At 35.2% G+C, this 22,062-nt stretch overlaps 1 protein-coding gene across 1 annotated transcript in view; it reads right to left on the reverse strand.

The window, feature by feature from the left end:
• The window catches only part of AGTPBP1 (ATP/GTP binding carboxypeptidase 1), a 170,597-nt gene that overhangs the window by 108,247 nt on the left and 40,288 nt on the right, over positions 1-22,062 (reverse strand). Inside the window, exons 3-8 of the mRNA XM_082843606.1 lie at positions 17,400-17,524; positions 9,947-10,041; positions 5,540-5,603; positions 4,984-5,130; positions 4,250-4,381; positions 2,319-2,412 (exon numbers count right to left, since the gene is read on the reverse strand). Coding sequence (XP_082699732.1) covers positions 2,319-2,412; positions 4,250-4,381; positions 4,984-5,130; positions 5,540-5,603; positions 9,947-10,041; positions 17,400-17,524 — 657 coding nt within the window. The remainder of the gene's footprint in view (positions 1-2,318; positions 2,413-4,249; positions 4,382-4,983; positions 5,131-5,539; positions 5,604-9,946; positions 10,042-17,399; positions 17,525-22,062) is intronic.

Here is a 22,062-nt window from a genome sequence, read left to right on the forward strand (position 1 = left end):
AATATATTTTTAATATTAACTAGGATTCATGCACATCCGCATTACTACATTACTTACCTAAACTAATTACACTGCATTAATATAGCCATTGTGCTAATTACAAGAATTAACTCATTAAATCCTCATAACAACCTTATGATGTAGGCACAAATACTACCATTTTATAGACAGGAAACTGGGGCATAAAAAGTTAGGCAACTTACTTCATATCATGAGGCCAATAAGAGCTAACATGCAAATCAAGTTCTGCCGAGCTCCAAAGCCCACTCACTACACTACATCAATTCTGGAAGTTGGTTTTACTAATTGTGAACAATCATTTTCTTTACCTTGTCACTTTTCATCAGATGCTCTAAGACTGTGTGTATGATCTTTATATAAGTAAATATGCTGTCATCCCACCAAATAATATTTAATAAATAATTATATGTGCAAGTAAGCTTCCACTTTCAAGCAGGGTAAAAGCTAAACATCTGGCCTTTATTAAGTAAGGGTGAAAAGACTGAGTATGTTCTGGACATTATTCATTTGTAAAATTTAACCAAACAGTTGATGTGGACAAGTTCTTCCTTATAAAAGAATCACAGCTAATAAAAGTAGAAAGAATGAGAAAATTATTGAGAAAATAATTCCAAAAAGGTTTATTATTGAGAAAAGGTTTTTTATTGAGAAAAAGGTTCCAAAAAGTCACTATTTTGGAACCTTTTAAGAAATAATGGATCAGGCAATGCTATGAAATATTGCTAAGTTTTTAGGTGAAAGGGGATGGAACATTTCAACACAATGATTTTCAGTGGTGCAAAACAGAGACCCAGCACCACCTATGAAATATTTTGACCATTAAAAAAAAAAAAAAACAAATCTAATCAAGCCTCAAGCTCCATCAGTCTACAGAAAATTTGAGGGATATACCTACAAATTAAGTGATCCCAGTATACAGTCATCTTAATCTATGTTGGGACATTCTATAAGATGCCACCCAGTTCCTTCAACAAATAAAACAGAACGGAAAAGTAGGGGGACTGTTATTGACTGCAAAAAATTACAAGACTTATCAATCAAGTAGAATGTAGAGCCCTTATTTGGATCCTGATTTGAACAAGCCAACTGTAAAAAAAAAGACATTCCTCAGACAATCAGAAAGTATTAGATGATCTTAAAGAATTATTAATATTGTTGAACAAAGAAATGATACTTTGGTAACACTAAAAGAAAAAAACTATGTCTGATAGTGATCATACTAAAGAATTTACAGTATAAACGTCATGGCTAATATTTGCTTTAAAGGGCATTTGGAGACAACTGGAGAAAACTAAACACACTGGATTTTAGATTGTGTTAGGGAATTAATCATTTTGTTGAGTATGATTACAGTATTATGGTTATTTTTTAGGTCCCTATTTAGCAGAGTTACATAATGAAATATTTAGGGGAAAAGTGAGAAAATATCTGGTATTTGCTTACAGAAATTCATATATATGTGGAAAACATCTGGGATTTGCTTAAAAATACCCCAGGAAAAATAAATAAAAGTCTGGAGGGGGAATAAATGAAACAAACATGGCAGAATGTTGATAATTGTTGAATATAATAAGTAATAATTAATATAATATAAATGCTATATTTGAAAAATTCCATAATAAAAATTTTTTTAAAGAATGACCATTAATTTGGCTTAAGAAAGTACTAAATATAATGAAATAACTGAAACTGCTTTCATTTTGAGGTTGAGAGACCTACAAATGAATGTGCATATGTGTGTATATATATTTATTTATTATTTATTTATGGATGTGTGTGTGTGTGTGTATATATATATACACACACACACACAAATACACACATATATAACACATATTTTAAGATATATATACATATCTCAAAGTAAGAAAAAGAGTAACATGATTTTGACAAAGAAGAAATGTATAAATTTAAAATATATCCAGATAATTGTAAGACTGAAGGAAGTTGTCATTAAAAGACTGTAAAATTGGGTAGGGAATATAGTAGGCACTCAATAAATGTTTCTGAATGAATGATACTCTATAAATGGTCTTTTTTCCTATTATAGTATCTAGGAATGTTCAAAGTCTAAATTTCCATAACACTATGTTCAATGAATTTATCTAATTTTGATATATTTTTGAAGATTAAACTTTATACTAAAGAAAATCTGTATCATAATTAAATCACTATTTAAGAACTGAGAAAGGACCCTAGATACAATTTAACTCAACCTGCTCATTGTACAGATCAAGATGGTAAGGCCCAAAATAACAAAGGGTATACCTCTATTTACACTTAATACATTTACTCACTTCATAAGACTGGAATTCTTCTTACTAAATGGTCCGATGATTTTAAACATCAGTTCCACAACTCCATTTTTCCCTAAGGATACAGAATTCACAGCTGGGAAGGTGAAAAAAAAGATGTAAAGTGATTTAAAAACCTCAGTGAGTAGAAACGTATATACATGTGATACATAGCCAAAAATATATATAAATTGTTTAGTAAATGTGAACTCAAGTCCCTCGTAAAGTCCATCTTAGTCAATACTTCAAAGGAAGGGGGGTTTTTTTGCTTTATTTTTTAATGTTGCAGGGAAATTGCAGTTACATGTTGTTAAAACAAAGTGTTAGACAAAGGCGTGCCAATGGGAAGATGAGGTGGGAAAAGAAGTTAAAACAAATTATGAAAGGTCCTAGAAGCTGTTAATTCTTTCAACTGCAGGGAATTACCCAAAAGGAACAACAAATCAGATCTGCATTTTAGATACAGGTCAGATCTAACAGCATTGTAGGAAAGATGGATTTGAGAGACACATTAGGAGACTGTGGTCTAGGTGAGAGGTAATGAGGACCTTAACTAAAGCGACAGCAGTAGGGAAAAACAGGTAACAACTTTAGACAGAACATGCAAATAATTACCTAACCAGAAAATTGTGCCTAACATTTTCAATCCTGAACAAATATTATTTAAAAACTATAGATACACTGTTTACTGACCTCCTGGTGCTTAATTAAATAAAATGCCACTGAAAATGTAGTTCCTAAAGTTTTGTATGACAATTTTAATTTCCTCTATATCTGTTTATTACTCCATTATCGCTTCTAATTTTAGTCTGTTTTGTGTTCCTTTTTCCTTCATTCAGTGGTTTATCTGTTTTATTTTTAATCCAATTTTTTAAATCAACTTTTGAAGATTTCATAACGTATTTTTTCTTTACTATTTCATTCCTCTGCTTTCCTTATGTTTATTGCTCTGTTCCTAAATTCTTTGTTTAAACAGCCAATTAATTCATTTCCTTATGTGCTTCTTAATTATTTAAGTGTTAATTATTTAAGTATTCAAAACTATTTTCCTGTGAGTACACCTTTAGCTATATTGTCAAAGTATAGATACAGATAAATAAATACACACACACACGCATCTACCACTTTGATTATCGTTATTTTGTGATGATGTTCTGCAATAATATGTACTGTACAGTCTCAATTCTAGGTGTTTTATTCATCATTCCAATCCCATAGTCAGGGAATAGAAGAAAATCCATACCTCAGGGGCTTGGGACCTAATATTACATTAGTGAGAGAAGGAGAGGAGAGAGAGAGAGAGAGAGAGAGAGAGAGAGAGAGAGAGAGAGAGAGAGAGAGAGAGAGAGAGAGAGAGAGAGAGAGAGTGTGTGTGTGTGTGTGTGTGTGTGTGTGTGTGTGTGTGTGTGTGTGTGTGTGTGTGTGTACGCCCATTGGGAGACACTTCATCTGAGACTCTCTCCCTGTGATTACTGTTTTCTCCAGCTTCCTCAGAGGCTCCTGTGCTATTTATTTTCGGTTCTGCTACTTCCCTATTCATTACTGAAGAGAATTAGCTCCAGGTGACTATGCCACCACATTCCTTCCTTCTCAATTTTCCTCTCATCTGTGAAAATCCAAATACGCATAGCAGTTTTTCCAGCTTCCAATATCCTCCTATTCCTCCAAATCTTCTCCACAGGCCACCTACTCATCCCCCTACTACATGCCTTTACAAACTGGGGGAATTAATGAGAATTCTGAAGATTTTGTCATCTCACCTTCTTACCCTACCTCACTTTTGTGGTGGGGGGTTAGAATTACAAAGAGCCATATTAAATATTCTCTTTCCTTGTCCACAAATTTTAGAGACTTATGAAGTTAAAGTACAGAATTTTCATTTTGTGTTAACTTCACAACACTGAGCTAACTAAAAGCTGCTCTGAAATACTCACAGTTGGCAGAATATACTCGTAAAAGCTGAAGACAAGGCAAAACCAAGCGATGATTCTGCAAATTCTGTTTGACCAAATTCAGAGTTATATTTAGAGCTCCATTAATTCTAGCTTTCGCTCCAAATTTTTTGTCTGTTTAAAAAAAATGAATAAGCACAATTTATTCATATATAACTTCTGAATAAAATGAAATGTCATAAAACAATGAAATTTCTAAAACTAATATTGTAAATTCATATTATCAACTAAAAGTTGATCTGAGATAATTAAAGCTGTAATCACTTTCTTATATGATTATGATTAAAAGCTTAACTAGACTGTAAGCTTTTTAGGCACTGAGACGTGACTATAAGATGACTATTAATGAAAAGCAAACACATTCTACCTGCATGCTCCTCAAAGCATTCCCATCCACACTCCCTCCTTCTGGCCTCAACAATATCCATGTTATGTGTATCTTTTGTAACATATATATGCAGGGACACACACACCAAGACACACTTCTGACTTTAACGCATTTTTTCTTCCTTTTTCCACCATATGCAATAGAATTACTCAGGAATTTAGGATCCTAAATTCTTGCAGGTCACTAGTTGACTGTAAAAAGCATTCCATGACTCAGACCAAGACAAAGCAGTAGCATTTTAGATTGTAAAATTTACCAGTTTCAAGGCACACAGAATTGATGTAACAAAAACAGTTCCACCTGAGAGTCATACAAACAAACCCCTTACCTTTCGGTCCAATTTTTGCAAGAATGGAATGAATCTGCACCATTAACTCCTCATTCAGAGGAGATTCTTTGTTGGCGTTCATAAGTATCTGTAACAATATTTGTGAACCACCTTTGGAGACTAAGAAACTCGCTCTTCGACCTCCACCTAAGAAGTTTTTTGAAAGAAATATGTTGAAATCGCAAATTCTTCTATAACATATTAGATATCACAACCTGTTAGCTTTAAAGAAGTATTAAAAGTGATGACTTCAGAAAGCAAACAAATAGCATCAAAATAAAATTTTATTTTATTTATGTTAGTTTAAAAAATAGCGCAGACAGTAAATAAAAGTGATGCAAAACTCTACATTCAAGGCTCTAAAACACATGGGTTTGAGGGACACTAGAAGATACCAAAAACAAAGCAAGAACAAGAGTATGACATTTTCGCTTCCAAATTCCAATACTCAGAATAGCCTCTGTATGAGTATCAGAAAATTAAAAAAAAGTACACATGATGCATTTCTGATCATTGTTTACAAACAGAAATTACACCAAAGGAAACAAAAACTTACCAGCTGACACCAGCTCAACAAGAATGCTTAAGATATTAAGTGTAGTTTGAAGATCTTTCGTTTTCTGAAATAAATAGTTTATTTGCTTTATTAAAACATTGTAAATTTGTGATTCCCAAACTTTTTCTGTCTGTCGGGAACCACCTATATTTTATAGATGACCTTTTTGGTTTCTCTAAGAATAAACGTATTCAGGTTTTCACTATTCTCACACATCACTTCAGTCTCTTATTGTCCTTAAAATTTTTTGGAAATCATCTGAGCTATTATTTTCTTATTATCAACAGGAATTAATTTGTCATTTGAACTCGTCAACTTCTACCAAATAGACAATACAAATAAATGTATTAAAATATAAAAGGCACTACAATGTATATATGGTGACTATCCAGTGAGCTCCCCTCTCAAAAAGTAACTGCATTATCAATTTCTTGTGCATCCAGCAAGATACTGTACACACATAAAAGTAATCCATGTAAATACACATGTATACATAGATTTATTTCTCCAAATGGTATTACTGCTCTATAGATAACTATTTTTATACTGATATTTTTACATGTCAATAAATAGTTTCTTCACCCTTTTTTAAGGGCCACATGATATATTCCACTGCATGGCAATACCATTGTTTATGCAACCAGTCACCTATCAATGGGATATTTAAATTTTTTAAATCTTTTGCTATTAAAAATTGCAACCAAAACTAAGTACGTACACTTACAGGGAAGCAAGTACAACTGTACATGGGATAAATTCCTAGAATTTCTGGGTCAATGATATGGGCATTTATTTTGATAGTAGATATTACTAACTTGCTCTTCACTGAGCAATTTACACTCCAACCCACAATGCAGAAAAGTAACTATTTCCCAAAGTCTGAACAACCAATCTAATAAGAGAAAATGTTTAAATACTGTACTTTGGTTATATTTCTCTTACTAAAAGCAATGCTTGGATGAAGAAAACCACATAGACAGCAGAACTGTGGCCTATTCAAGGAACTGCCTCATCCCCAGAGTAGAAGGATTTTACAGTGCTTATTTAGAGGAATTTCGGAATTGCAATGTATCAGTGACTGGAATGGGACTCTTGTTCTTCCCCTTCCCAAAAGGGAATAAGTGTTGTCTACTTCACCATTTAAGGGCAGAGACTAATGGAACCAGAAAGTCAAATCCAGACCAGAAAAAGGACCACACATTAACCAGAGACCCTTGTCTTAGCACTGTGGGTGTTAACTGGACCACTGGCTTACTGGGGACGGAGTTGGAAGAATGAGAGACAAACATTTGTTAAAGAAAAGAATGGACTGCGGCAGGAGCAGTATTGCTAAGTGTTCATCTTCTTCCTGGGTACACAGCCAAACCACATTTTCCAGCTCTTTTGCAATTACATTTGGGCCATATGACTGAGTTCAGGCCACTGGAATCTGAATGGAAGTTGCACTTCTATCTCATTTACCAGGGAAGTGGGATAATTATTTTTTTAAATACAGTTTTATATTTTTAATTTTTAAAAAATTTTATACAATTTTAAAAGGTTACTTTCCATTTAGTTATTACAAAATATTGGCTATATTCCCCATGTTGTACAATACACCCTTGTACAAAACTATCTTGCACCCTATAGTTTTTTTTGGGGGGAGGGGATATAGTTGTTTTACAATGTTGTGTTAGTTTCTACCGTACAGTGGAGTTCCCTGTGCTATACAGAAGGTTCTCATTAGTTATCTATTTTATACATATTAGTGTATATATGTCAATCCCAATCTCCCAATTCATCCCACCACCCCTTTCCCCCCTTGGTGTCCATACGTTTGTTCTCAACGTCTGTGTCTCTATTTCTGCCTTGCAAACAGGTTCATCTGTACCATTTTTCTAGATTCCACATACATGCGTTAACATATATTTGTTTTTCTCTTTCTGACTTACTTCACTCTGAATGACAGTCTCTAGGTCCATCCACGTCTCTACAAATGACCCAATTTCGTTCCTATTTATGGCTGAGTAATATTCCATTGTGTATATGTACCACATCTTCTTTATCCATTCATCAGTTGATGGGCATTTAGGTTGCTTCCATGACCTGGCTATTGTAAATAGTGCTGCAATGAGCATTGGGGTGCATGTGTCTTTTTGAGTTATGGTTTTCTCTGGGTATATGCCCAGTAGTGGGATTGCTGGGTCACATGGTAGTTCTATTTTTAGTTTTTTAAGGAACCTCCATACTGTTCTCCATAGTGGCTGTATCAATTTACATTCCCACCAACAGTGCAAGAGGGTTCCCTTTTCTCCTCACCCTGTCCAGCATTTATTGTTTGTAGATTTTTTGATGATGGCCATTCTGACCAATGTGAGGTGATACCTTGTTGTGATTTTGATTTGCATTACTCTAATAATTCGTGATGACTAACAGACATATAGGAGAAACTGACAATAATACATAATAGTAGAAGACTTTAACACCCCACTTACATCACTGGACAGCTTATCAGACACAAAATCAAAAAGGCAACAGTAGTCTTAAATGACACCAGAGGCCAGTTGGACTTAATAGGTATCTACAGGACATTACATCCCAAAACAGCAGAATACATAATCTTTTCAAGTGCACATGGAACCTTCTCCAGGATAGATCACATGCCAGGCCACAAAACAAGTCTCAACAAATTAAAAGGCACATGAAAAGATGTACAATGAGGATAATTATTATAGAAGTGCAAATCAAAACAACAATGAGCTATCACCTCACACCTGTCAGAATGGCTACCATCAAAAAGAACACAAAAAACAAATGTTGGCGAGGATGTGGAGGAAAAAACCCATGTACACTGTTGGTGGGAATGTATATTGGTGCAGCCACTGTGGAAAAGAGTGTGGAGGTTTCTCAAAACTAAAAATAGAACTACAGAATGACCCAGCAATTCCCATCCTGAGTATATATCCAGAAAAAACAAAAACACTAATTTGAAAAGATATATGCACCCCGATGTTCATAGCAGTACTGTTTACAGTAACCAAGATATGGAAGCAACCCAAGTATCCATAAACAGATGAATGGATAAAGAAGATGTGGTATATATATATATATATAGAGTATTACTCAGCCATAATAATGAAATTCTGCCATTTGCAGTAATGTGGATGGACCTAGAGAATTTTATGCTTAGTGAAACAAGTCAGACAGAGAAAGACAAATATTGTATGCTATCACTTATATGAGAACTCTAAAAAATAATACAAATGAATGTATAAAGCAAAATTGGAACATTCTCACAGATACAGAAAACAAACTAGTGGTTACCAGTGGGGAGAGAAGATGGTGGAGGGGCACATTAGGGGTACAGAACTGAGTTAAAAAATACTAAGTATAAAACAAATAGGCAACAAGAATATATTGTATAGCACAGGGAATTTATAGCCATTATCTTGTAATAACGTTTAATGGAGTATAAACTGTAAAAACACTGAATCACTATGCCGTACACCTGAAACTATAAAAAATATAATATTGTAAATCAATACTATACTTCAATTAAAGGAAAAAAAAAAGAGAATTCCCTGGCAGTCCAGTGGTTAGGACTTCACACTTTCACTGCTGAGGGCACAGTTTCCATCCCTGGTCAGGGAACTAAGATCCCACAAGCCATGCGGCACAGTCAAAAAAAAAAAACACACACACATGAACTCACTCCCTGATCATTTTTTTTTCCAGTTCTACTAAGATATAATCTGACATATAACATTGTTTAAGTCTAAGGTATACAATGTACTCACTCACTCCTTATTTTTAACATTGCACTGAATAAAATATAAAATATTGATTCTGACTGTCTTGCTGATCCACCCCGAACTGTTATACTAGCATTGAAACTTAATTAATATCAATATAATATAGTTATTCAACCAATGTATGAAGTGAACTTAATCATAAATGAATAACTAACAGTATAAATGAGAATTTCCAATTTCAATCTTTTTTTTTTTTTTTTTGGCCATGCCACACATTATGCAGGATCTTAGTTCCCTGATGACCAGGGATCAAACTCATGCCCCCTGCAGTGGAAGCACAGAGTCTTAACCACTGGACCGCCAGGGAAGTCCCTCAATCATTTATTTTAAGCTAAAGATTTATTTCTAACTAATGCTTTATTTTCTATTACCAATTAGAATGGCATATTAAGATTTAAAATATGGTTATCATTATAATCCTAGGGAAATACACTTAGAGGTTTATCTAATATATGTTAGAATGTTTATATCCCCATTCCAAATAATTTAAAAAAGAAAACAAACTTCCATTCATTGGCTCTACCTCTAGGATAAAAATTCTGTACTTTGTAATTTTTTTTCTCTCAGTATTGGTTGCTATTAACAGCTACATAATTAAAGCATGTCAGTGACTTACCTCTAATGTTGACAGCAGAACTTCCATTCCTGTAGAACCTTTGGCTGTCATTTCTCTCCTTGTTTTTTCTGAAAAGTAGGAAAAAAAGTTTTCTTCTAAAACATGAAAGAAAAAAAATTACATATAGTTTTATCACACAGTTAACATTTACTAATATTAGATATTATATTAGTTATAATTATATTATATTAGATAATATTCCCCGTGGTATACAACATATCCTTATGGCCTATCTTACATCAAATACTTTGTACCTCTCACTCCTCACCACTATATTTTCCCTCCCTCCCTCCCTACTGGTGACACTAGTTTGTTCTCTGTATCTGTGAATTTGCTTCTTTGTTGTATTCACTAGTTTGTTATATATTTTAGATTCCACAGTTAAGTGATATCATACAGTATTTTTCTTTGTCTGACTTATTTCACTTAGTATAATGCCCACCAAGTCCATCCATGTTGCTGCAAATTTGTTCTTTTTTATGGCTGAGTAGTATTCCATTGTGTGTGTCCGTGTGTTTGTGTGTGTATATCACATCTTCTTCATCCATTCATCTGTTGATGGACACTTAAGTTGCTTCCATATCTTGGCAATTGTAAATAATGCTGATATGAACACTGGGGTGCATAATTTTTCAAATTAGTGTTTTTGTGGCTTTTTGGATATATACCCAGGAGTGGAATTGCTGGGTCATATGGTAGTTCTATTTTTAGTTTTTTGAGAAAGCTCCATACTGTTTTCCACAGTGGTTGCACCAATTTACATTCCCAACGACAGTGTACAAGGGTTTTTTCTCCACATCCTCACCAACATTTGTTATTTGTGTTCTATTTGATAATAGCCATTTTGACAGGTGTGCGGTGATAGCTCATTGTGGTTTTGAGCTACATTTCACTGATGATTAGCAATATTGAGCACCTTTTCATATGCCTGTTGGCCACCTCCATTTTCTCTTTGGAAAAATGTCTGTTCAGTTCTTCTTCCCATTTTTTAATTAGGCTGTTTTTTTTTTTTGATGTGAAGTTGTATTAGCTGTTTATATATATTAGATATTAATCCCTTATCAGTCGAATCATTTGCAAATATTTTCTCCCATTCAGTAGAAATGGAAACTAGATGATCCTTTTCATCACAATAAATAGAAAAAAAAGGTTGTCTTTTTGTTTTGTCAATGGTGTCTTTTGCTTTTAAATTGGATTAGGTCCCATTTATTTATTTATTTTTGCTTTTATTTACTTTAGGACATGAATCCAAAAAATTATTGCTGCAATTTATGTCAGTGTTCTGCCTATGTTTTCCTCTAGGAGTTTTATAGTATCCAATCTTACATTTAGATCTTTAATCCAATTTGAGTTGATTTTTGTATATGGCATTAAAGAATGTTTTAATTTCATTCTTTCACATGCAGCTGTCCAGTTTACCCAGCACCACTTACTGAAGAGGCTGTCTTTTCTCCATTGTATATTTTTGCCTCCTTTGTCATAGATTAAGTACCTGGGTTTATTTCTGGGCTCTCTATCTTGTTCCATTGATCTATGTGTCTGTTTTTTGTGCCAATACCACACTCTTTTGATTACTGTTGCTTTGTAGTATAGTCTGAAATCTGGGCATGTGATTCCTCCAGCTCTGATCTTCTTTCTCAAGATTGTTTTGGCAATTTGGGGTCTTTTGTGTTTCCATACAAATTTTGAAATTATTTGTTTTAGTTCTGTGAAACATGCCATTGGTATTTTAATAGGGATTGCACTGAATCTGTACATTGCCTTGGGTAGTATGGTTATTGTAACAATACTGATTCATCCAGTCCATGAACATGGTATATCTTTCCATCTATTTTTGTCATCTTCAATTCCTTTCATCAGTGTCTTATAGTTTTCAGAGTACAGGTCTTTTGCCTTCTTAGGTAGGTTTATTCCCAGGTGTTTTACTCTTTTTGATGTGATGATAAATGGGATGGTTTCCATAATTTCTGTTTCTGATATTCTGTTGTTAGTGTACGGAAATTCAGCAGATTTCTGTATATTAATTTTGTATCCTGCAACTTTACCAAATTCATTGAGGAACTCTAGTAGTTTCTGGTAGCATCTTTAGGGTTTTCTATGTATAGTATCATGTCATCTGCAAACAGTGACTATTTTACTTCTTCCTTTCCAATATAGATTCCTTTTATTTCTTTTTCTTCTCTGATTGCTGTGGCTAGGACTTCCAAAACTATGTTGAGTAAAAGTGGTGAGAGTAGGAATCCGTGTCTTGTTCCTGATTTTAGAGAAAATACTTTCAGGTTTTCATCACTGAGTATGATGTTAACTGTGGGCTTATCACATATGGCCTTTATTATGTTGAGGTATGCTCCCTCTACGCCCACTTTCTGGAGAGTTTTTACCATAAGTAGATGTTGAAATTGTCAAAAGCTTTTCTGCATCTATTGAGATGATTATATGGCTTTTATTCTTCAATTTGTTAATGTGGCACTGTTTCATTTGTGGATATTGAAGCATCCTTGCATCCCTGAGATAAATCCTACTTGATTATGGTATATGATCCTCTTAATGTATTGTTGGATTCAATTTGCTAATATTTTGGTGAGGATTTTTGCATCTATGTTCATCAGTGAGATGGGCCTGTAATTTTCTTTTTTTGTGATATCTTTGTCTGGTTTTGCTATCAGGGTAATGCTGACCTTGTAGAATGAGTTCAGAAGCATGCCTTCCTCTGCAATTTTTTGGAGTAGTTTCACAAAGATAGGTATTAACTCTTCTCTAAATATTTGGCAGAATTCACCTGTGAAGCCATCTGGTCCAGGACCTTGGTTTGTTGGGAGTGTTTTAATTACTGATTCAGTTTCATCACTGATAATTGGTCTGTTCATATTTTCTGTTTCTTCCTGGTTCAATCTTGGGAGACTGTACATTTCTAAGAATTTACCCATTTTTCCTAGGTTGTCCATTTTATTGGCATATAGTTGTTCATAGTAGTATCTTATGAGTTTTTGCATTTCTGTGGTTTTAGTTGTAATTTCGTTTTCATTTCTGATTTTATCAATTTGAGCATTCTCTTTTTTTTTTTGATGTATCTGGTTATAGGCTTATCAATTTTGTTTATCTTTTTATCTTTTCAAAGAACCAGCTCTTATTTTCACTCATTCTTTCTAATTTTTTTAAGTCATTTTATTTATTTCTGCTTTGATCTTTATGATTTCTTACCTTCTACTAACTTTGGGTTTTGTTTGTTCTTTCTTTTTCTAGTTTGTTTAGGTGTAAGGTTAGGTTATTTGAGATTTTTGTTTCCTGGGCTAAGCTTGTATCACTATAAACTTCCCTCTGAGAACTGCTTTTACTGCATCCTATAGATTTCAGACCATTATTTTCATTTCATTTGTCTCCAGGTATTTTATGATTTCCTCTTTGATTTCTTTAGTGATCCATTTCTTGTTTAGTAACGTACTGTTTAACCTCCACATATTTGTGGTTTTCGCAGATTTTTTTCCCTTGTAGTTGATTTCTAGACTCATAACATTGTGGTTATAAAAGATACTTGATATGACTTCAATTCTCTTAAATTTACCTAGGCTTATTTTGTGGTCTAGCATGTGAACTATCTTGGAGAATGTTCCATGTGCACTTGAAAAGAATGTGTATTTTGCTGCTTTCAGATGGAATGTTCTATATATATCTATCAAGTCCATTTGGTTAAATGTGTCATTTAAGGCCAGTGGTTCCATATTGATTTTCTGTCTGGATGATATGTCCCTTGATGTAAGTGGAGTGTTAAAGCCCCCTACTATTATTGTGTTACTGTCCATTTCTCCCTTTATGCCTGTTAATACTTGCTGTATGTATTTAGGTGCTCCTATATTGGGTGTAAATTTATTTACAATTGAATTGATCCCTTGATCATCATGTTAAGTCCTTCTTTGTCTCTTGTAATGGCCTTTAAAGTCTGATACAAATATTGCTACTCTGGCTTTCTTTGGTTTCCATTTGCATGGAATACTTTTTTCTGCAGAGGAAATGTTTAAAGCTAGCAGAGGTTGATTCATGAGGCTCAATGAAAGAAGCCATCTCTATAACATAAAAGTGCAAAGTAAAGGAGCAAGTGCTGATGTAGAAGCTGCAGTGAGTTGGTTACACGAAACAGCAGATTTTCAATGTAGACAAAATAGCCTTATATCGGAAGAGATGCCATCCAGGACTTTCATAGCTAGGGAGAAGTCAATATCTGGCTTCAAAGCTTCTGTCATTAGGGACTAATGCATCTCGTGACTTGAAGTTGAAGCCAATGCTCATTTACAATTCCAAAAATTCTAGGGCCCTTAAGAATTATGCTTAATCTACTCTGCCTGTATTGTATCAATGGAACAATGATACAATGCGCTGGATGACAGCGCATCTGTCGGCCAACATGGTTTGTTGAATATTTTAAAGCCCACTGTTGGGACCTACTGCTCAGAAAAAAAAAGATTTCTTTCAAAATGGGACTGTTCACTAACAATGCACCTTGTCACTCTGATGAAGAGCTCTGATGAAGATATACAAGATTAGTGTTGTTCTCATGCCTGCTAACACAACATCCACTCTGCAATCCATGGATCAAGGAGTAATTTTGCCTTTCAAGTCTTCTTATTTAAGAAATACATTTCTTAAGGCTATAGTTGTCATAGGTAGAGATTCCTCTGATGGATCTGAGCAAAGTCAGTTAAAAACCTGTAAAGAATTCACCATTCTAGATGCCATTAAGAACATCTGTGATTCATGGGAAGAGGTTAAAACATCAACATAAACAGAAGTTTCAAAGAAGTTGATTCCAACCCTCATGGATGACTTTGAGGGATTCAAGACTTCAGAGGAGGAAATAACTGCAGATGTGGTGGAAACAGCAAGAGAACTAGAATTAGAAGTGGATCCTGATGATATGACTGAATTCCTGTAATCTCATGATAAAATACTAACAGATGAGGAGCTGCTTCTTATGGATAAGCAAAGGAAGTGGTCTTGAGATGGAATCTACTCCTTGTGAAGATTGCTGAAGTGACAACAAAGGATTTAGAACACTACAAAAACTCAGTTGATAAAGCAGCAGTAGGGTTTGAGAGGATTCATTCCAGTTTTAAAAGAAGTTCTACTGTGGGTAAAATGCTATCAAACAGCACCACATGTTATAGAGAAATCATTCGTGAAAGAGTATGTGTGGCAAACTTCACTGTCTTATTTTAAGAAATTGCTACAGCCACCCCAGCCTTCCACAAACACCACCTCAATCAGTTAGCCGTCTTAAATATTGAGGCAAGACACTCCAACAGCAAAAAGATTATGACTCACTGAGGGCTTACATTTTAAGCAATAAAGTATTTTTTAATTAAGGTATGTACATTTTTTTAGACATATGCTATTGCACATTTAATAGATTACAGTACAGTGTAAACGTAACTTTAATATGCACTGGGAAACCAAAAACTTCATGTGACTCACCCTATTGCAATATTTGCTTTATTGCAGTAGTCTGAAATCGAACCTACAATATCTCTGAGGTATGTCTGTAGTTCCACATATGAACCACAGCATATATCATAAATAATTTATTATTGATAATAGTTGTATAATGTAGTTATAATGTCCCAGAGTTTGGCTACATCAAAATTAATTCAACCATTCTCCATAGTTGGATATTTAAGGTTGTTTCTTGATCTTTGACTTTACAAACAGTGAAATAAACACCTCCAAATATTCTTTTATATAATAAGATTTTTATTTCACTCAGATTTCTGAGAGTGAAAGTGTTAAGTAAAATAGCAGGTGCACTTTAAATTTTAATAAACATTGCCAGATTCTTTCCTCCAAAGTTTATAATAATTATTGCACCACCTACAGTGTATGAGAATATCCTATTTTCCATGCCTTCAATGGCACTGGATATTGTCATTCTCTAATTTCTGCCAATCTAAGTAGTGAGAAATATCTTAGTTGTTTTCATTAGTAATTCCTGACTTTTAAGAAAGTAAAGAAGCTTTTCATCCTGGTTATTTGCATTTCTTCTTCTTTGAGCTGTAAATTCCTAAACTTTCTCTCTCAAATGGATAGACAACTGGATTATGCTATAAATAATGATGGGACAATCTTTCACTAGTAATTTACACTGTGTTAACTATAAACAGAGTCATTGTATTATACAACCCCAGGGGGCAGTATTCAGGGGCTGGCTCTCCCATTTGTGGGTGGCAGGGTGAGGAAAAGGACAATCTCTGGTAGTGGTATGACTAGGGGCATTTTCAGTAGTGACGTTGGAGTCGGGACTTCTAGACTATGATGGGAAGAGTCTACAGTGGTGAGAGCAATTATACGCAAGTAGTATCTATAGGTTTGGAGAATTTGTTTTCTTTGTTTTTGTTGGGGTGTTTTGTTTTGTTTTAAGGAGTTATTTCATATGCGAATACAGTGAATATACTCGGTACACCTATCTATCTTTGCACCAATACAGTGACCATCCTTATACATTTACCTTAGTTGATAAGCACAATATTTCAATGACCTACACCTCCAGAATAATGAAATAATAAAAAACTAAATAAATTAAAATAATTGTGAATTGTCTGGATCTTAATTTTAACAGAATGCCTTCAATGTATCACTGTTAAATATAAAGGTAGCTACTGGTTTACCCTTATTTAGAAAAAGAAAAATCAAGGTTTTTTTTTAATCAAGCACAGATTTTGGAATCTTAAATTTCTTTTTTAGCTCCTATTGAGGTAATCACGTGGGTTTTATTCAACCTGTCCAAATAATGCTATACTGATATATTTCTTGATATTATAATTGGACTTAATTCATTAATGTTTTATTTGGGATTTTTCAAATTTAGGTTCCTAAGTGCAAAGTTAATACTTTTCTTCTCTTGTACTCTGTCAAGGTTTTGATACCAACTAAGTAGTACTAGCTTCATAAAACAGATAAATTATGCCTAATTACAGACATCATTTATTGAACATTTTTAACATTATTTTTACATGCTTCTCATGTAAATTACATGATAATTACATGATATCTCTTATCTCTATTTCAGAGATGGTGCAGCTAAGTCCTAGAGATTCAAAACTTCCCTAAGGTCACCCAATCACTGAATGACAGGGCTTGCATTTCAAAGTGGGGAACAACACTAATAACCAACATAATACCTGCCATCTTTTTGTCAACATTCTAGAAAAAGTAGTACTGGAATTAGGTGTTGTCTGAAAATTGGGGAAAGGGGGGCATTCATACATAAGTAAACTCATAATAATTTTTTAGAAACAATGCTTTGAAGATCAATTTCTTCCACAGTTATTCACTTTTCTACTTCTTGAGTCTATGGGAGAAAGTTCAATTTTTACATAACCATGTATTTATCAAAAGTCTGAACATTCTTCGCATCTACTTTTAAAGAATTAAGAAAGCATTCCAAAAACAAGAGATTAAAGTTTACCTTGACTCTGAGCCAGATGAAGAATTTTTGATGTAACATATCTGGCAGTATCTGATTCTGTAGATTCAGTATTGATCTTCTCCAGCTGAGCCAGGAGTCCCACAATCCGAGAGTTATTGGTAAGGCTAAAAAAAGAATGTTACTTTAAATTAGGGCACATTCTACATCAATTGCAAATAAAATACTATAAAGATCAGTGTTAAAAACAAATCAAAACAAAATTCTACCCTTCTAAAAACTTTAAGCATTTACACGTCACATTTCCTTACTCTGTGTTAGAGCTTAACATTGCTATGTTCTGTTGATTTACATGAGAAACATTCTATTTCAGGAAACCACAAAAGTGCATTCAACTCTATCCAGCAATCTTTTATCACATTCTGACAATTCACCTTTCCACTCTCCAAGCAGACTTTTTATACATCCTATGCTTTCCTCAAAACTCTAACCATCCCTTCTAACCCACTCCATTCTCAGTTAGTACCCTGCTTCATAACTATTATAAAATCAAAAAAGAATACATTCATTTCCCACAAACAGTTCCTTAAACCTCTCTGATTCTCTACCCACATTCTTTCTTCTTTATTCCCATTCATTATACATTTGCACATTTGGTGCTATTCTAGGTACTGCCAACAGTGAACAAAATGAACAAAAATTCCTGCCCCTCAGAGTGAACATTCTGATGGGACAAATTAAATACATAAATAATTATATAGTACAAAGGAGGTAGGAAGCACTATGGAGAAAAGCGGGTTGTGGGAATAAAAGATGCAAGGGTGCAGAAGGTTGCAATTTTAGACAGGGTGGTCAGGGAAAACTTTGAGAGGGTACCATTTAGGGAAAGGCCTGAAAGGAGTAAGAGAGTAAACGGTGCAGATACCCACAGAAAGAGCTGACCAGAAGACAGAGTCACAATCATCAAAACATCAAGGCAGGACCGTGCCTGCTGTATTCAATTAAGAGTGAGATGGGGGCTTCCCTGGTGGCGCAGTGGTTGAGAGTCCGCCTGCTGATGCAGGGGACACGGGTTCGTGCCCCGGTCCGGGAAGATCCCACATGCCGCGGAGCGGCTGGGCCCGTGAGCCGTGGCCGCTGAGCCTGCGCGTCCAGAGCCTGTGTTCCGCAAAGGGAGAGGCCACAACAACAGTGAGAGGCCCGCATACCGCAAAAAAAAAAAAAAAGAGTGAGATGGCCACGGCAGACTTAAAGGAGAATAACGGTAAAAGATGAGGTCAGAGTTGAGGGTGGGGTAGAAGAGAGCACAATCATTTAGAGCCTTATAGGCCACTGTAAAAACGTTGACTTTTTGCAACTAGGTGAGCCAGGAAGTTTTTGAGGAGAAGAGTGATGTGATCTGACTTGATTGATTGATTGATTTTATTTTTGGCTGCGTTGGGTCTTCGTTGCTGCACACGGGCTTTCCTCTAGTTGCAGCGAGCAGGGGCCACTCTTTGTTGCGGTGCGCGGGCTTCTTGTTGTGGTGGCTTCTCTTGTTGCGGAGCATGGGCTCTAGGCACGAGGGCTTCAGTAGTTGTGGCTCACGGGCTCTAGAGCACAGGCTCAGTAGTTGTGGCACACGGGCTTAGGTGCTCCACAGCATGTGGGATCTTCCCGGACCAGGGCTTGAACCCATGTCCCCTACGTTGGCAGATGGATTCTCAACCACTGCACCATCAGGGGAGCCCTGACTTGCTTTTAAAAGGCTCTCTTTGGCCGGTATGTTGAGACTCAAAGAACAATCCCTCCACTGGCATGCCTGACCCCAGCGCTTCTTGCATTCCCAATGTATTTGTTCCTTCAATTAATCTTTCTCTGATTCATCATTTAGCTCTCCCTTTCAACTGGATCATACCCATTGGCACACAATATGATCCAGGAGCTCCCACTAGTTACCACCCCATTTCTCTGCTACTCCTTGAAGGAAATGTCTGTACTTGACCTCTCCATTTCCTCTCATGTTGTTCACTTTTTCAAACTACTAGTTTGGCATCTGCACTCTGAGGTCTCCCCAAAACCTCCTGTGGTCACTTCTTTCCTTGTCAGATTCAGAATCTCAGCCCTATCTCAATCAGCTCCTTTTTTCTTCACTTTCTCCCTTGGGCTTCAATGGCTCCATATTCTCCTGATTTTCTTCCTATCGCCACTTCTTTTAGATCGACTCTACTGGCTCCTCCTCCAACAAACCTCTAGATGCTGAGGACCCCCCCACAGCTCTATCCCCAGCCCTCTTCCCTTCACTCTCTCCATTCTACTGCCCCAAGCAATCTCATCTAACCCCACAGCTGGATGTTAGATTAAAACTGATATGCTGCCTGGCTCCTACATTCAACTCCAGCCTCAACCTGCTCCTCTTCCAAATCTTAACTTTCCCAAACTCACATGAAACCATCAGTTGCTCAAGACAAAAATCTAGACTCCCTTTCCCATGCCCAGCTCAATATTAGCTCCATCTCTAAAACACCTCAAATCCATCCACTTCTCTCCATCTCTTATCATTATTACTACCCAAGTCCAAGCAATCATCATTTCTCACTTGGCAATTACAGCGTCCTAAATAATCTGCTTTCACTCTTGCTGCCCTCGTACTGGGATCCAAACACACTGGACTTCTACCAGCTCCTTCAATATAGCAAGTTTCTTCCCAATCTCAAGGTCTTTACATTTGCTGTCCTCTCAACCTAGAGGATAATTTCTGCCAGTTCTTCATACGGATGGCTCCTTCTCATTTCAGGTTACAACCTGAAGATGTCCCCACTTCTCCACCAGCCCCTCAGCTTCCAATATTAAAATGTGTCCAATGATGTAAGCTTCACAAAGGTAAAGACCTTGCATGTCTTATTCTATATACGTAGTATTTCGAACAGTGGCTAGCACAGAATAGGCAATACCCAGCTATATTCAGAATGAACAAAAAAATGAAGAAGCATATGGAAAACAGTATATTTATACTTTTTTAGATTAACAACTAGACTCAATGCTTTAAATTTGGAGGTACTTCATCTGAAAAGGTATCTGGAGGATGAAAAAAACATATTGAGCATACTATTTAAGAATGTAACTAAAATAAAATAATACAATATTTCCCAATTTTGCAAATAGCCAGCATTATATGGAAATGAAAATATATATCACTATGTATAAATCTCTAAATGAAAAAACAACAAAATATATACAGTATGATATTAACATAAAGTTTTAAAATATACAAATTCAATACAATATATTCTTTAGTGTGTGTGTGTACATATATTTTCCCCTCCCCAACAATGGTATCATTAATATGTTTGTCTATCTTTATTTTCTGTAAACTGGTAGTCGAATTTAAAGGCCTAATCTGATCAAGGCCTGATTTGGTGACATGAATTCTTTGTAAGTGGTACTGTAATCTTCCATAAGGAAGCAAACAGGGTCTGGTTATCTTACTTTTGTAATATAAGCAGTCACTGGTTACCACTGCCTAGATCCATTACTTTAGTAGGGGTTGAAAAGCACTGATACTCTACCATTTCCATTCCTTCTACTTCTTACCTAGGACAATTCCATAAAAAGAAAAATCCCTTATTTAATTATCCAGAGGTATAATTCATCAAATAAAAGCAAAATAAATGCTGGATTTTTAATTTATCTTTATTTACCAGTTTTCAGAAGAATGAGTTCATTTCCAAAAGTCCTCCCCAAGTAATCAATGAAGTATTTTGATTTCCTGTATCAATATGTACTCACAGATTTAAACGCATATGATACATTTTATCCACTGTAGTTATTAATGCTCAAATTGCCCCACCTTTGATCAATGGGAGCCTCTTCCTGTGGGCTCCCAAGTCCTTTTGTTATGATCCTAGTCTTTGATAGCTTCCTGGATTTTGATATAACAAGACTGTTATTAGGCCAGCAGTTCTCAGTATATGCTCTACAAAACTGAGTACTTGAGGCTCTTTCAGAAAATCTGTGAGGTCAAAAACTATTTTCATAAAAATACTAAGACACTATTTACCTTTGACACAGTGTTGACATTTACATTGTTGATCTGAAGGCAATGGTGGATAAAGTGCTGGCACATGATACAATCAAGACAGTGACACCAAACTGTAGTCACTGTGTGATAACTAGCAGTCACCATGTTCTTCACCAACATGCACTCACAGTTAAAAACAAAAATGCCAGTTTCACCTATGAGTATACATTTTTTAATATTCTGTGTGCACATAAGACATTTCAGCTGCACAATGAAATAGGATGGTTGAGGGAAAACACCTGTGTGGTTGTTTAAACTGCAAGCTGAACTAGTTACTTTTTCCATAGAACATCATTTTTACTTTAAAAAAACAACTGACAATGATTATTTGCACTGGGGTATTCTGGAATACATTTTCTTGGCAATAAACAAAGTGAGTCTATCATTTCAAGGAAACAACTGATAGATTTGTTACCAATGATTAAATGTGAACTTTCAAGCAAAAATTAGAATCTTGGAAAACAAAGATCTACCATAATGACCTTGACAGCTTCCCCCTTCTTAAAGAATTTTCTGATAAAATCACTGGTGATATTAGTAAATGTAATTTTTTTTAACTGTGTAATAAACATTGTCAATATTTAGAAGGTCTGCATAACTCACTGAATCAATATCTTCCAAATACTGACCAATGTGTGATGTTAC

Source organism: Leucopleurus acutus (assembly GCF_964270905.1).
Source record: "Leucopleurus acutus genome assembly, chromosome: 7".
Lineage (NCBI taxonomy): Eukaryota > Metazoa > Chordata > Mammalia > Artiodactyla > Delphinidae > Leucopleurus > Leucopleurus acutus.